This window comes from Pholcus phalangioides, unplaced genomic scaffold, assembly GCF_987345545.1.
Source record: "Pholcus phalangioides strain wild (caught in Gottingen) unplaced genomic scaffold, Ppha-v1.0 ptg000009l_1, whole genome shotgun sequence".
NCBI lineage: Eukaryota > Metazoa > Arthropoda > Arachnida > Araneae > Pholcidae > Pholcus > Pholcus phalangioides.
The window spans coordinates 14,475,833-14,492,482 of record NW_028301602.1 but is presented as its reverse complement, the minus strand read 5'-3'; the positions used below and the strand labels follow the sequence as shown (position 1 = coordinate 14,492,482).

Genomic DNA, 16,650 nt, shown 5'->3' with positions numbered 1-16,650 from the left:
ATATTGATATATCAATATATATGATATATCATCATTTCAGCCACTGAAAATTATCATAACTTCTTGAAATCGACTGTTACAGGTGAGGAAACATGATGTTTTCAATATGATCTTAAAACAAAGCGACACCGGAATGGAAGTAAAAAAACTGACCACACAAGCCAAAAAAAAAAACAAAAAAAAACTATCTTCAACGTGGGCTTTGGAGGCAATTCTGCAAACTGAACTGAAAAGGGCATTCAAATCATTATTAAATCACTGTAAAAAGTGTATATTGAAGCCGGAGGAGCTTATTTTGAATTTAGAAAAAAACAAATAATAATTTCTTTTCTATTTCACTTTACAGACCTAGGGTTGGCAAAAAGGATGAAAATTCCGTGCGTACGAACTTTAAATATTCATAAAACTCGGGAAAATAATCAAAATAAAAAACGGTTTGCAGGGTTAGCATCGCTAAGGGAAAAAGGATTTTTTGATCGGAAAAAAATAACTGAAAAAAAACAGCCGATAGATGGCGCTGACGTATACAAGTCAACGAAAAGATACGCAAGTAACGAACAGAATGCCTCCAAATCGTTTATCACAGCAGTATGTGCTCCACATGCCCACCACCACAGGGGATAACACATTGCAGGCGAGTCACCAATCCAGCAACGGCAGAGTGCAGCAGGTCGACATACACTGTTTACAACGGTGAAGTGCTTGTGGATCAGGACAACCGTATCATTTGAATATTTCCGCGGAAGTCGCTGGTATCAGAGCCACCTATCTCTCAGCTGTTTTTCAGTTATTTTTTCCCCTGTCTTAAAAAAATCTCGTGACTTAACGATGCTTAACCCTGCAAACCATTTTTTATTTCGGTTACTTTTCCAGTTTTTAGCCAATTTTGAAAGTTTCTACGAACTTTTTGCCCACTCTCTATATAACGACTTCATTACTGCGACCTAACCCATACTAGCTCATTATCGATATGTCTCTATCGCTACTCTTTGTAGCAAACACAAATAAAATAACTTCTAGACGAATAAAAGATAGAATAGCTATCCTCATTGGGGTTTTTTTTTTGTTCTCTGCAGGTTTCCAGGTGAACCACCGTGTCTCATAACTCCAATAAGAGAATGGCTATCCTTTCTCTCTGTAATCTGGTACATTAGTGAGACTTATTAATCTCTCCCGCAGATCAGAACACTACATGGGATAGGCAGTTATGTATGTGTGTACGTGTATAGATATACACACACTGTGTAAGCGCTATATACTTCTTTTATTATTATTTCATTCCGGAACGATAAATAGAACGTAATATTATGTTGTCTTAGGGAATTGCTTTTACCGGCTTTCGTATGATGTATCACCTTGCGATACGGATATTCTTCTTCTTATTCCCGGCCGGAAATACCCGGATTCGACACTTTGATTTCTTTAATATTTTTCCGGTTATTTTAGTTAAGATTTATATCTGGGAAAAATATAAAATATGACGGTCATCTTTTATATTTCGTTGTTCAAACAAATTGTACGCGTGCATTCGTACTTTTCGTATTGTGATATTTTAGTATTCATTGTAAATAACTAGATACAGTCGACCCCGCTTAATCGGCTAACGGATAAAATCCTCTTGCCCCAAAATTTCCCCCATAGTGACAATGTTAAAGGTCCCCACTTAATATTATAATTTCGACATCTCCCCCCCCCCCCTTGCAGCCGCCGCTTAATAAAATATTACGCCTCACACGTCGACTTGTCGATGCTTTTATTGACTAAAACATTTGCAATGAATGGAAAAATAATTATGTTACTAGGCTACGATGAATACATTTGAGAGTGTGGGTACTGGCCTCTATTCATGTTGTCTTATTCAATTTTTTTTTTTTGTTCTCTGTTGAGCCAATGGAGAGCGCTAGCTTTCTTGATAAAAGGTAAAAATCTTAGGTATTGCGATCATTGTAATTAAATATAATTTTCATTTCATTTTGATGTCTGATCTATTCGAGAAGCTTTGTTAATATTGATCCTTCATCATTTTTCAATATACAAACTATACTAACGTTGTGAAATGGTAATTGAATTGTTCCCCGCATAATCGGATTTTGTGCTGGAATCGTTGATATCCGATTTACCGGGGCCGACTGTATTATTATTGATCGCTAAATCACCACCTGACAGTCGAGTGGTTAGCATCCTGATGTTCAGCAGTGCAGGTCGAGGGTCAGACATGTATGTCATCTGAACCTAACAGTTTCCCTCGACAGATCTCACTAATCTCAAGGGAAAAACGGAAAAATTCGTTAGGTAATTTTTTTTTACAAATCTCCTACTCTCTATTTATTACACTACCAATAGATAAAAATCATACGAGGATCGACTATTAAGGACTGATGAAATTGGTCAAATGAAATGAATATCATTCTTAGTTGCAAAATTTTCAGTATTTCAATAATTTTAATTCAGAATATCTTCCCTTGACACTTCGACTCTTTTTTTTTAATATTATTTTCAAAACAAAAAAACATGGTGAACATAGAAATTAGCTCATTTAGCGATGCCTATGTATCCGCCAAGTTAGTGGCCCTGGCGCTGCAATAAAATTTATTTCACGGAAAAGAAAACTATTAGTAATATTTTTACTATTCAGCTGTTTTTCTTTTTCCATATTTCATTGGACAAGAATTTACGTATGAACTCCAATTCACAAAGCTGGTAATACTAGTTCGTCCTTTTAATTAAAATTATTTTTTTTACAGTGATCGAATCTTCATTCCACCTCAACAAATAGCGTTGAAAAAGTTATGCAAAACAATAAATTTATAACATTTTTTTCTTTACTATTTTAGAGGTGTTACAATTAAAATTCTCGTACTCTGAGTAGTTTTTCTCAAAAAAAAAAAACTACTGATCCAGCCAAATTTTCAGGATATCTTAATGAGACCATGATAAGAGAGTCTATATATGATAAAGAAAATAGTTAAAACAATTTTTACCACCACGTGAAAAGTGGCACTTTTTGTTGCATTTTCTTCTTTCCCAACAATCCGTATAGCGTATATGTAACTGCCAAAGTCGTAAGAGAGTTTTGGTGAAAGTCCGATTTGCAGAAATGATTCGGACTTATGTCGGCCAATGCGCTAAGTGGATGGAGAACTCTGACCGCCAATGTGTGATACATGGCTATATATACACGTCGTATTTAGTAGCTGTATTGGATTAGCTCCGTGTGTGACGAGTGAGGAAAAAAAAGAAATTAGAGAGGAAAGAATATTTGTATAATATAGTGAGAGACAGTTTTTTCTGTAAAAATCTGAAATTTTGAAGAAAAAAATTACCGCATCGTAACTGTGATAAGATGGGTTTCCATAACTAACGTGATATGATTATCACGAAAAAATACGCCAAATGGTGTCGACCCCCCCCCCCTCCTACCCCGAATCATGTCTTTACTTTTCGGACTTTATCCAGAGATCGCCAGCCACTCCACGAACTGGATGACCAAAACCAGAAATTCATACATTCGTCGGGTCAATTTACAACGAAGTTTTCCAATTCGCAAACTTGCCGATCGGGCTTTGACAGTAACATATATCCAAGTTTCTATAGGTCTTAGCAGTGTCAGTATACTGACGGGCGCTACACAGGTCTGAGCAGTGCCAGTATACTAAAACTATAGTTCGTTTCAGGTTAACTTTGCAGTGAAAGGGAAGCTACGAGGGAACCGCATCACACGTTGCTATGACAACGAAAGCCTTTCAACCAATGTATCGATGCGCAGTCGCGGTAAGGTATAGCTGATTCTCGCCAATCTCACTGAGAAAAATCTTTTTTTTACGCATAATGGTGATCTTTCTTTTTTCTATTTTAAAATTCTTAAACGAATAAAGATCGATTCAGAACACTATTTTTTCGGTATTCATTTTCAATCATTCAAAAAATTGAAATATTCTGCATAAATGATCATCGTAAGCCTCCGATATATGGGAACTATATTTTGCGGCGAAGGAATACACTCTCTACCTTTCTCTGCACTGCAAAGTTAACCTGAAACGGACTATAGTCAGACCTATATAGTGCCAGTTCTGGTGGACGTATTTCATTGAAACTTGGTATATACGCTACACGAATCATGGGGAAAAGCCAAATTCAATAAAAAAGCGTGGTGGTAAAAAATTAAGCTATTTTTATTACATAAATTCCATGGTCTCATTAAGATATCTTAAAAATGTAGCTGCGTTCGGGAACTTATTAATTATAAACACACCCTGTGTGTAATTCCTCTTTGTAATCTTCTTCCCTGATTTATCTCAACACATGCAAAAAAAACAAATATTAAATAAATTTAATATACTCGTGATATAACACGCTACGATACCTCAATAACTAATATTCAGAAGACAGCTCATCATGTAACACATGTTTAATCTAAAATATTTTGGTGAATCTTTAAAACATTTTTTTCTCCCCATATTTTATAAGTTTATTACTTTCTTAGTATAAAGTTACAATATTCCTCTCTTTCCGACGAGAATAGTTATAAATTTTTCTTTGTTGCGTATTAAAATATTAATAGCCTGTATATTCATCAACTATAAACTCTATTTTTGTTTTTAATTATTCCTGAAATTAATATTTCTGTGTTACCTCTTTCTATTCTCTTGCAGTAACTTCTATAAAGTTCGAGGTAATCCGAAGATGATGGTGATGGTTATTTAGCATCCAAGAGCAAAAAAGAAGAATAAAGAGGGGAAAAAAAATTATTAATTAACCTTGGCAGTTATGGACTGATTATCATCAACGGAATAATTAAATCGTCCCGTCTGTTTCTTTTCCTTCTCGGGAAAAATCGTCCCGTTTAAGTAATTAACAATAGCAGCTATTTTTGGATAGAAAAAAAACAAGAAAAGAAGCCTATATAAAAAGAGAGAGAGAGAGAGTTATAAAATGCAAATGTGCTTAAATAAGAAGATATATCTCCGAAAAAGTTATAAAACTTCACTGCCGGATATTACGGAATAAATTTCCAGATCCGACGAAACCAATTACGATTCAATGGAGGAATTCGATTCATGGCCTGGATTATGACGAAACCGATCAATGGAATCCGGACAAAATAAACTGGGTTATGGAGCAATTAATTAGAATTAATTATCGGGTCATTTTAGTGCTATAAAAAGTTGAAACCTGGTTAATTATAATTTTTTTCGAAACTATTGGATTTCTTTTTTGATGATATTGATTAACGCAAATCAAGGGAATATCATCAAATGATTATTAAAAATGTGCATATTTTGGAAACGAAGTACTACAAATTCATCTCGAGTCGCATTGTTTTCTTCGCTGAATACATGTACATTAATAATACCGTAAAGTGATAGCATATTGAAATTTTAAGTTCAAATGTTCTCTTCCTTTGAAAATAAATGCAACATGGAGCATGTGTCACATATATGTAAATATAACGAATGCTGAAATTTTCAGTAGAAAATTCACGGGCTCATTTCAACCAACGAATATATTTTTATACTCATTTGGAATCTTCATCTAACATTGATACAAACTTAAATAGAAATAATTTGATATAATATCGCTATTTTATGGCAATGAGAGTATTTAATTTGTTGAGGTTTGTATCATTATTCGTTCACGAAACCCAAAGTTGAGTTTTAACCACTTGTTAATGGAAGATATGATACGAATTCCGTCATCGAATGTGAGTTTAGGCAACGGAAATACCATGTTATAGTTTACACTGGAGGGTTGAACGATGTACTCTTGCCCAAGCCGCAGTCTAGTGGACTGCGATAACAGAGTCATTCTCAACATCGGTGGGATACGCTTCGAAACCTATAAAGCGACGCTGAAAAAGATTCCGGCCACGAGGTTATCTCGACTAACCGAAGCCCTAGCAAATTACGATCCCGTTCTCAACGAATACTTCTTCGACCGCCATCCGGGAGTTTTCGCTCAAATACTCAATTACTACCGAACAGGGAAACTTCATTATCCGACAAACGTCTGTGGCCCGCTTTTCGAAGAAGAGCTCGAATTCTGGGGATTGGACTCGAACCAAGTCGAACCCTGTTGTTGGATGACTTATACTGTCCACAGGGACACGCAGTCTACTTTAGCTATATTGGATAATTTGGAACTCGACGCCGAAAAACCCAGTGACGAAGAATTAGCCAGGAAGTTCGGATTCGAAGAGGCTTATTTCGCCGGCAAGATGAACTGCTGGCAGAAAATAAAACCCAAAATATGGTTACTCTTTGATGAACCGGCATCTTCTACTGCAGCAAAGGTAAGTCCCACTCTCATCATATTGATTAAAACATACCTTGCTATTATATCAATGTCAATTTATGGAGTCAAAGGCAAATGTCTCTCTATAGTCACAACATTGAGTAAGTAATGACTGTTTTTAGTTACTGAATTCTTATATTTTGCTCAATTCTATGACCACCACTTCGTTGAACCATTGATGATAATAGTATCCAATACACCGTTATCGTAACGATATGGAAAATCAAAGATTCGTGTCTTGTATCTTACGTGTACTTCTAAGTGTTATTACGATCACTTCGTGCCTAGGTGATACCAATGAGCGTTTCTAGAGACAGAGTGCGGCTCACCGTGTTTTATACATACCATCAGTAAAACAGATTTTCGTAAGTGCGGTTTTCAGTTGCAACACGAGTAAAGAAACAGGTTTAATAGGCTTTGGTAAATGATAAATGATAATAGGAGCGTCCTTAACGAAAAACCTCGCTGGTTGAGCTTTTCACATACCGTTGCTGTGAGAACCTATTCAGATGGATAAACAACGAACTGTTGCAACGTAACGCCACTAGTCTTCTTTGATGTATAAAAAACAGAGAGGAACAGTGACCTCTGGCTTCAAAATGACGAGCGTCCACAAAAGCGGTGAGCAAGATAATGTATCAGCGAAGTATGGACCGGCGTCTTTTGCAAAGAATACCATATTAGACAGGGGTCTTAGATCTAAAGGCTCCTATTTGTGTCCGCCGTTAAACACAATTTTTATATGTAAAGACTGTCAGAGCGTCCCTGAACCCCTAAAATGAGAGGTATGATAAAACACGTGAAGACTAATAGAGTTTTCCATGTGGAACCCACGTTTACAATCCCCTTTACTCAAAGGATATGTGCATTACTCCACTTCACAAGTTCCAAAATATGGCAACCCGGACTCAATTATGAGAAGCGACAGGAACTTTTTTTCCTTCAAGTCACAGGCAGGGGAAAAGTTACGGAGGGGAGAAGGTGGGGAAAATATTTTTCTCTCACTCTCAGTTACATTAGGACCTTTTTTTCTCCCCTCTTCTTTGGCAAAAGTGGTTTAAATTCAATGCTGATATTCCGCTAAAGATAAAAGTCATTTGCGATTCGAGATTTGGAAATTTTATCCACCTATATTACCACCTTTCTTATTTTGGCAGTAGAATTCTGAGACATCCAGTGTTCATAAAACCGGTCATTCGATCATTTTTGGTCGTACCGCAGTCGTTTGCTGTAGTTGATATGCTGACCGCATGCCACTGGAAATATTCACAATAGCCTTATTCTTGTGTGGTCGTCATTACGCCATCCTATTTCCCCTAGGTTAAAGAAATATCCGTCATCAAGAAATATTCATACAAAGATCAGACTAGTTTTACAATAAAATTACGTTACCAATATTCCTCATTTCAATTGGGTGCCCAACAACCCCCCTGAGGGGTGGATTGGGCCGTACATTGCCATAAGCCGTAATGCCCTGGTTGTTGTCGGCGATCAGATGATATACCAATGTCCAAAAATAATTTTACTATTTACTATCAAGATTTCCACAGTATATTTGTGAATTTACTTTTCTGCCCTGCCTTAATTCTAGATAGATTTTAGTTAGAGAAGAATATATTTATTCAATTTAATTAATTAAATTTTATTATATATTTATTATTTATTTAATCTAAAACTTTTCACGAAGTAAAAAATAATGAATTTTGATCGTTATCGAAACGCTCATCTAAAAATTTTCCCCCTGAAAACGCTAATGACAGAGTTCAAATTCTCTGGAGATTTGATAAATAACATTATTTGAATACGAATACGATGGAAAATATTTATAATTGAATTTCACGATCCCGTAATTATCTTGAGTCAATAGAAAATTCCGAATTCTATTTCTGATTCCATTTATTCGTTCAGAATGATTCGGTTTATGCGTAGAAGATAAAATTTAGCTCCTTTTTCAACATAAATTCGATTATTAAAGATTCGAGACGAATGTGTATATATATTCTGGTGTGTGTATTTCTCCGCTCTCTTATCTGTTTATTCATTTCAAATTGAAACCCAAGTAATGTGGTGGAACAAAATGGGTCAGTAGCTATGCATTAAGATGCATCAATACATCGATTTTGTATCGGTAACTTATTCATTGATCTGTACTTAATAGTATCCGTCGAAAGTAATGAAATAAAAAAAAAGATTAAAGTGCATGAGATTAATTACCTCCACTAAAAGCCAAAGTGGTGAAACTTCTGCCGATAAAAGAGCCAAATTTATTGACCTCATCCTACGTGATAACAGGGGATGTTGGCTCAGAAAGTCATTACGAAGAGTGATAAAACAACATAGGGGCAGAAAGGAGAGAAATAATGATAATAAAAGAAAAAAAAAAGGCAACTTAAGAAATTCATGGTATTTGTTCTGGTTTTCCCACGATCAAGCGGATTGCTGAGAACAGACCGTGGGTCAGTGTTTCTATTTCTTGTTTTATAGGTTTCATTGGTCACATTTTTTGTATGTGTAGAGTGGGTTTTTATTGCTTCTCTTAAATGGGTCTTCGATAAAAGATGATCTAAAGACACAACGTAGTCATTATAGGGGGAAAGCTCTAAGATTTCACTTGCTGAGACATGTGTTTCTGATGTTTTATTTAGCTTTATAGGGGGAGTGACACCAAAGACAAGCGTCAATTCTGTTGACCCTTTTATATACATGGTTTTCTTGCTTAATGGGATTGTCTGAACAGAGAGTTATGTTTCAAGCTCTGGTGAAGGTCAAGTGCTCTGGTTGTTTCCAAAAGGAGCAATAGATTCGAGCTGCAAGTGATCATGATGACAGGATAAGCTCTAATCGCACAGAGTTTGAGATCTGTTTCTGTCAGGTTACTTCTGACAGTCACAGAACTTTAACCCACGGACCTGTCAGTTGTTTGCCATTCGTGCCTGAAGTGTTCGCTCGCACGAAGATCTCGCTAATAAGCTCCGGATACGAGACTGTTTTTTCTTTTACGTGGTCTTTAAAACTATTTTCAGTCAATGAAAGAAAATTGCTCGCATGAAAGGTGGATTGCCTGTTCGTATTACGCGTGAATTCTTTGAAAGCTGTAGTTCTGAGATTGATCTGTGTGAAGAGAATTTTTTTCGAATAGAAGATCTGCTCGAATTCACTCATCGAAGTAGGAAAACCATAGAAATCAACTTCAGCTGACCACGGCGTCACCACACTGACAGTCATCACAACTGCTGCGAAAATCGTATCGAAGCAGCTGTCGACAGTGCACACGTGCGAAAATTGGTAGAAAATTGCTATAAAACTTGGACTAATATCCGTTTGACGTTGCAGCACTTTCATAACTAAGTATGTGTGTTTCTTTCAGTATCAGCTTTTAGCTAAATTTAGCTCTTACATCCTGCCATAGGTTCGAATTACCAGATTTGAAAAATTTGAAATTTATCACGCGATGAAATATTTAGCACAGATGAGAACACGTTGTACAAATAATAAAAGGGAAGCTGGAGATTTTCTGAAATTACAGAAAGTAACCATATGAACCGTTTTTCCAGGGCATTCCCGTATTTTCGGCTATCCCGATTTTTTTTCCAAAGAAAAATGTCCCGTATTTTCAAGAAAGCCTGCTTGAATTCTTCAATCTCTTCTCTATAATCCAAGATTAAAATTATTTTGCTAACTTATTAAACTAAATTTATGAATGTAAATATCTCCCTTATCATAATAAAAGGGTTTTTTTTCGTATAATTCATTTTACTTCACCGTGATTCGCAATAACGCTTCATTTGCGATTTATTTTTTTCAGCAATTTTAGAAATAACTGACAAATTTGCTTACTTTTAGCATAATATTTGGGTCAAATTGTTGATTTCCGGCACTTGAAATCCTAATTTATCATATTTTTCGTGAGAAAACATGTCAGTCTGGGATTGCAAACGACTCTGAATCTCTTTAGAGATTTTTCATTCAAGCGAAACAGAATGTGCGGATTTATCCCGATTTTTCTATAAAGTGACAAAAAAATCGGTTTCTGACCGAAATATACTAACAATGCTGAAAAATCAAAGGAGCATCCGGGTAAATCGGAAGCATTGACACTTTTGTCCTGTATGTTCAGTAAAAAATGTGTCGATAAAAATTCATCGGTATCCCCCGAAGTCAGAAAAAGTGGAATAAGCAGTGGCTTTGAATCATCCACATCAAAAAATGAACTTTTTAAACCGTTGCCGCATCACAGTAGGTTAAGGTAATAAATTGCTCATCGCATGCCAAAGAAATTTGATCAGCAAATCCTTCCAGCAGAATAAGCCTTTAATAAACACAAAGTACCATGCAAAAAATACAATACTATCATATTTGATCAGCTTAATTAATCCAATAACGAAACTAATCGCGGAAATGATTAATTTTGCATAATAAATTATGAAATGGAAAAAATTACGAAAACTAATAAATACATTTTCATTCGCGAAACCAGAAAATCAACTTAATAATTCACATGAATTCTGAATTACTTTTCAAAAAAAAAAATTAAATACATATCTTACATATAAATATCTTTACTTTCTGTCTCTCGATACTTCGTGGAAAAACAGAAAAACCACTCTAATTACCATTTTCCCCCTACAGACACGTTTACAGCAATGGATCTCGTCATTATCCATAATATTAATAGTAAATAAATATGCATTAAACATTATAATGAAGATGAAAGGTTCTCCAATGAAACAAAAATATTACCATTATAATTAGAATATCAAATAAGGGAAATATTTGAAATTTTTCGTGTTTTTAAAAAAGAAGAAATGAGGTAAAAATTTTATGAATTAAGAAATATTATTTGGCAATCAATAAATTTGTTGTAATATGTTAGGATATTGTTGAAACGAACCTTTCAACTTCATCTATAATTTTACAATATGATCTACCCTTAAAAATTACTAGTTTAGACTTTCACATCCGATTCTTTTCGTTTGAAGAGGTTTTAGTCCCTAATTAACCAGAAAAGACGAAAAGGGACTTACGTTAGCTTTTATTTTTGGTTTTTCGGCATCTAAGTATAGTTTCGTTTAAATCTTGGAAATTTTTTTTTTGTTTTCATCCCCGAATTTTTCAGAAAATTTGGAGAAATTGGTCGAAAATGGTGGATTCTTTTTTCGGGTAATGATTTTTTTTTAGAAGGGCTGCTCTCAGATTAAAATGAAGTTTTAGAATGAAGTTCATTTTAAGGATGTTATAGCCTGTACGTCTTAGACACTGAGTAGTGAATGCAGCCACTATAATATCGTTTTGGGGGAGTCTTAGAAATATGTCAGGGTTAGACGTGTGTGATAGTAAACTCTAAGACAAACTACCTTTGCAATGAGAACTAGGGTAGCTAATGACTTTTTTTTCAGGATTTAAGCCAATATTATCAAAAAAGTGTGGTATCCCACAGTAACTCTAGGAGTGAAAGGGAAACCACTCCCCCCCCCCCCCCCCACATACTATTTTTTTTCTCCGTATTTTCAATCATAGGCATTTACGGAAGAAATTTTACTCCTCTCTCACACGTGTAGATAATTCCCCTGTTGCTCCTTATGATGTAAGCAAGGTTGCCATATTTTGCATATTTTGACGACTTCTGAAGTGGAATAATGCATATATAGCTCAATCATCCTGGGCGCGGTAGCCCAGGTCGATAAGATACTCGCCTAAAGTACCAAAGGATGTGCAGAGGTGTCGCGAGTTCGATACCCGGTTCGTCGTTGTCAGAAAAATTTCCTGACACAGGGGTACAACAGAAGCGGTCACCAACAGGATCGCAAAAAAAAAAAATTGCTACCGCAGGGAGTCCCCCTCCCCCCATCGAGGGGTTAGCGCACCAACCCCCTCGACGAGTATAAAAAACAAGCCTGCCGTTCAGGCAATAAATTGTAGGTCCCGGTCTAATTAGCCCTCGCGTGCAGAAAATGACCGTGGTGCGACAAAAATGATCAAGTGGGTCGCTACTATCTCTTGGTTCTATTGCAAAATTTGTTTGTCGTATCGTGTACTACCTCATCCCCCTCTCATTTTAGCGGTAGAATTCTGAGACACCCTGTATACTGTAGGTGTTGCAATCTATGTGATTAAGTTTATATAGCCTAACTTCATAACCTCTCGGTTATGCAATGTTCCCAAGTATTAAGCTGAACATGAGACTCGTTGTTGATAAAAAAAAAATAGGGGAGATCGGGACGGGTTGTGTGTGGCATAGATTTTAATTTTTCTATTTTCTCCTGTAATACATGAGGCAAATTGTGACAGATGCTGGTGGTAGCTACAAGTCTTGGCTACCAAAGTGTATGCCCATTTCAAATCAAATTTGTTTGAAAAAATTGTTAAAAACTGCGCCAACCTGACCCACATGTGGAGCACCCGGATTGGTGGTTATGGAAAATCACCGGTGTATCACTTTTACAGTAACACATACATTTTAATTATAAGTGTATAGGAATCAATTGCGAACGAAGACAAACGTGGTATAAATGTGAAAGTCGTACAAACGAGGTTACAATGTATATCGTACCTCCCCAATAGTGGACACTTCCCGTTAGCGGACAAAAATTTTGGTCTCACGGGTGTCCGTTATCGAGAGATTCTACTAGCAATAATATACAGGGTGCATAGCAAACAGGGGGGGTATAGCATTTTACTGGCGAACTGTTGATCCTAGACGTATGTTTCCAATTAGAAAAAGTTTTCAAATAATGTGTAGCACTTAGATATGACATTCGTGTATCAAGGGATTGTATAGTTAATAAAATAGCAATACTGTATTAACTTTTTATTCATTCCCCGTGTGCCTCAATTCTCAGTTAGAAAGTTGTTGCCCTGTCTCACTTGATGCTAACAAAAAATGTCATGTTTCTGAGTGCAGTATTCACTGAGATATTCTAATTCAAAAATGGAGGAAAAATGGGAAGAAAAAACAGCTCTAAATGCAAAAAAACCGTTCTAACCGTACATTTAACGACGTTATTTTCCAACATTCCTCTGTTTTTGAATTTAAATATCTCAGTTTATATTGCACTTAGAAACATGTAATATGTTTTGTTAGCACCAAGAGAAACAAGTCAATAAATTTCCAATTGGGATTTGAGGCACACGTGGACTGAATAAAAAGTTAATATGATTATTTTAATAACTATACAATCCCTTGACACATGAATGACATATCTTAGTACTACAAATTAGTTGGAATTTTTTTCTTACTGGAAGTATACCTCTAGGTTCAACTTGATTTTTTTGTTTTTTTTTTCCAAAATCCGTGCGCCAACTACTCCACGTCCGGATTTTTAAGGTAGTCATATAATTTTGCGGTCGTCTTAGCGTCACTTCGGTTCAACAAGTAGAAGTAGTTTCTCTGTATCAGAACATGCATGACCTCGCACATGCTTTTTGGAATTTTATCTAAATGAACATGACTCTGAGTCCTTCACGTCCCACACCTGTAACCACCCCCCCCCCCCACCCTGCCCGATTTTATTTTACGGTCTCATATTTTTGTTAATATATGTATACATGTCTCGCTTCTTTATAATCATTTGAATGTATTGTCGAAGGATCCTCCTGGCACCTTAAAATAGGGGATTCCCGAACTCCTTGTATAACCTGATTATTTTCGTATTTGCCTGCCCTTTCACACGTCTTCCGAAATTGAACCTGGATTTATGACTCGGGGTCCTTTAATACCAAGATTAGGGCCTCCAATTTATTTTTACTCATTTGTTATGTACAGTGTCGCACTTCGGTGTATATATTTACACTAGTAAATGTTGTTTTGAATCTCATATTCGAATGCATATTTTCAAAGAGTCCTCAAGCTAACCTAAAATAGGGGTATCTTGAACTCATTGCGTACAACCTGATTCTCTTCGTTATATGTCTGACCACGAACATATTTTTTGTAATTGAATGGGCATACGTGTCCATTGGGGTCCCATGATAAGGATCTTAATTATTATTATTTTTTCCTCCTCATAACTCGGAATTTTTCCAGGCATGACCACGCCCTCCAGGGCGACGAAGTTACATCGATTAAGCGACAGAGCTTGGTCGTGCTCGGTCCATTCTACATCATAACACAAATAAAAAAACGCGGATAGTGATATAATTAAAATTTATATCATTATCTACTTACACATTTTATTCATCAACAACAATGAATCCACAGTCCCATTCAACACAAACGGCAAATCCAGAGTCCCTTTGAAATCAACGTAACAGAAACCCATCTGTTCTGTTCGCGTCTGCGAAAGAATGGAATTCCCGGTTTAAACGAAAAAACAAACTTTATTTAATTCCGAATTGATCAGATGAAAAATTTAGCGGTCATGCTTCTCGAACGGCGGTAACAACAACACTTATTCGGACACACTTAGCGCCGAGGACCAAACATCCACATACGAAAATTAAAGAAAAAATATATTTAAAAAATGTGAACACAACGCCATCTCGTGGCGTATTACCGAACTGTAAACATACTCCTGCCCTAATTAATTACTATTAATTATTATTGATTAGAGTCAAAGGGAAGCTTGATGATCTTGGTGATAGTCCGCTTGTAGAGGCCCTTGCTAGTCTTCACCGTTACTACACGAACGAGTCCATCAGTTCCGGGATGTATTTCCACAATTCTAGCAATCGGCCAGCTTGATGGTGGAAGGTTGCTCTCCTTAAGTACCACAACATCACCTACGGACAGGTTAGGGCAGGTGCTCTTCCATTTATGCCTTTGTTGCAGAGAATGGAGATATTCAGTGTGCCATCGTTTCCAGAAACTATTCTTCAGATTCCGAACAAGTTGCCATCTCGTTGACGGATGCTTGACATCGTCCACTTCTTCTGGGACTGAGCACAGAATATCACCAGTCAAAAAATGAGAGGGTGTCAACACTTGCATCGAATCTATGTTTTCTTCGTTGTGAGCCACCAATGGTCTGGAATTGAGTATTCCTTCGATTTGACACACTAGAGTAGATAGCTCTTCAAATGTTAGGCGTGAATCCCCAACGACTCTTTTCAAATGAAACTTGACTGATTTAATTCCGGCCTCCCAAAGCCCTCCAAAATGAGGAGAGGAGGGTGGTATCATGTGCCACTGAATTGAGCGTTGGTTGAGGAAATATGATATTTTTGGATTGTCATTTATCTCCTTCGCGAACAACGTTAGCTCGTCGAGCTTACGCCTTGCACCAACGAAATTCGTTGCATTATCACAGTACATATTCAATGGCGCGCCACGTCGCGCATTTAATCTCTTCAAGGCCGCAATGAAAGAATCCGATGAGAGATCACTCACAATTTCGAGGTGTACAGCCTTAGTTGCCAAGCATATGAAAAGAGCAATGTATCCCTTCGCGAATTTGGATCCACGACCCTTATGAAGCTTTATCTCGATAGGGCCAGCAAAATCAACACCACAGTTCGTGAATGGTCTGCTCATGGTGACTCGAGGACCTGGTAAATCAGCCATCAGCTGAGAAGTTGACTTGCAACGGAACCGGAAACACACAATGCACTTGTGAATAACTCTATGAATTATCCTCTTAGCTCCAATAATCCAATACGATTGCTTCAGGATATTGGATAGAAGCGTCGGACCAGCATGCAGATTCGCAATGTGAGATTCACGAATAATAAGCAGACTAATTGGATGATCTTTCGGCAGAATGATCGGGTGTTTGGCTCCATATGCCAATTTTGCTCGTTGAATCCTGCCTCCTGCCCGTAAAACACCATCTTTATCGATAAATGGATTCAGTGATCCAAGAATGCTTTTACAGTTCAATGGGTTTCCGTTACGAATGCAATTTATATCATCGTTGAAGGAACACTCTTGAACCCATCGAATGATCACCTTCTTTACACGTTCTATCTCAGACAACTGCAATGGCTTCACAGTGGGTTTCGCGGTGTTGCTGCCAGTAAGTTTTGTCCCGAAGCATTTTGACAAAAATCTGAAGCAGTAAGCAACGATACGAATGATTTTGGACAGAGATGAATATTTTTCAAATAAATCACTGAGAGTGTCGTTGATCGATGTTGCGTATGAGTATATTGGATCCAGTCTTTCTTCAGGCATAGGTGATGATTTCAGCAATTCATCATTTGTCTTAGGCCAGGTTGCAGATGGATCACGGAGAAATGGTGGTCCATGCCACCAGAGTTCACATTCTTGCAGCAGCTCAGGACTGATTCCTCGAGACGCAAGATCAGCTGGGTTGTCCTTTGATGTGACGTGATTCCATACACTTACTGGTAGCGTATCGAGAATCTCTGAAGTCCGGTTGGCGACAAAGGTTTTCCATCTTCGTGGATGTGACGACAACCAGG

At 36.9% G+C, this 16,650-nt stretch overlaps 1 protein-coding gene across 1 annotated transcript in view; it reads left to right on the top strand.

Annotated features, from left to right (window-relative positions):
• LOC149081800 (potassium voltage-gated channel protein Shaw-like) overlaps nt 1-16,650 on the top strand; it is a 211,485-nt gene that overhangs the window by 47,936 nt on the left and 146,899 nt on the right. The window contains exon 2 of the mRNA XM_089235570.1: nt 4,653-6,289. Coding sequence (XP_089091696.1) covers nt 5,756-6,289 — 534 coding nt within the window. The 5' untranslated portion in view covers nt 4,653-5,755. The remainder of the gene's footprint in view (nt 1-4,652; nt 6,290-16,650) is intronic.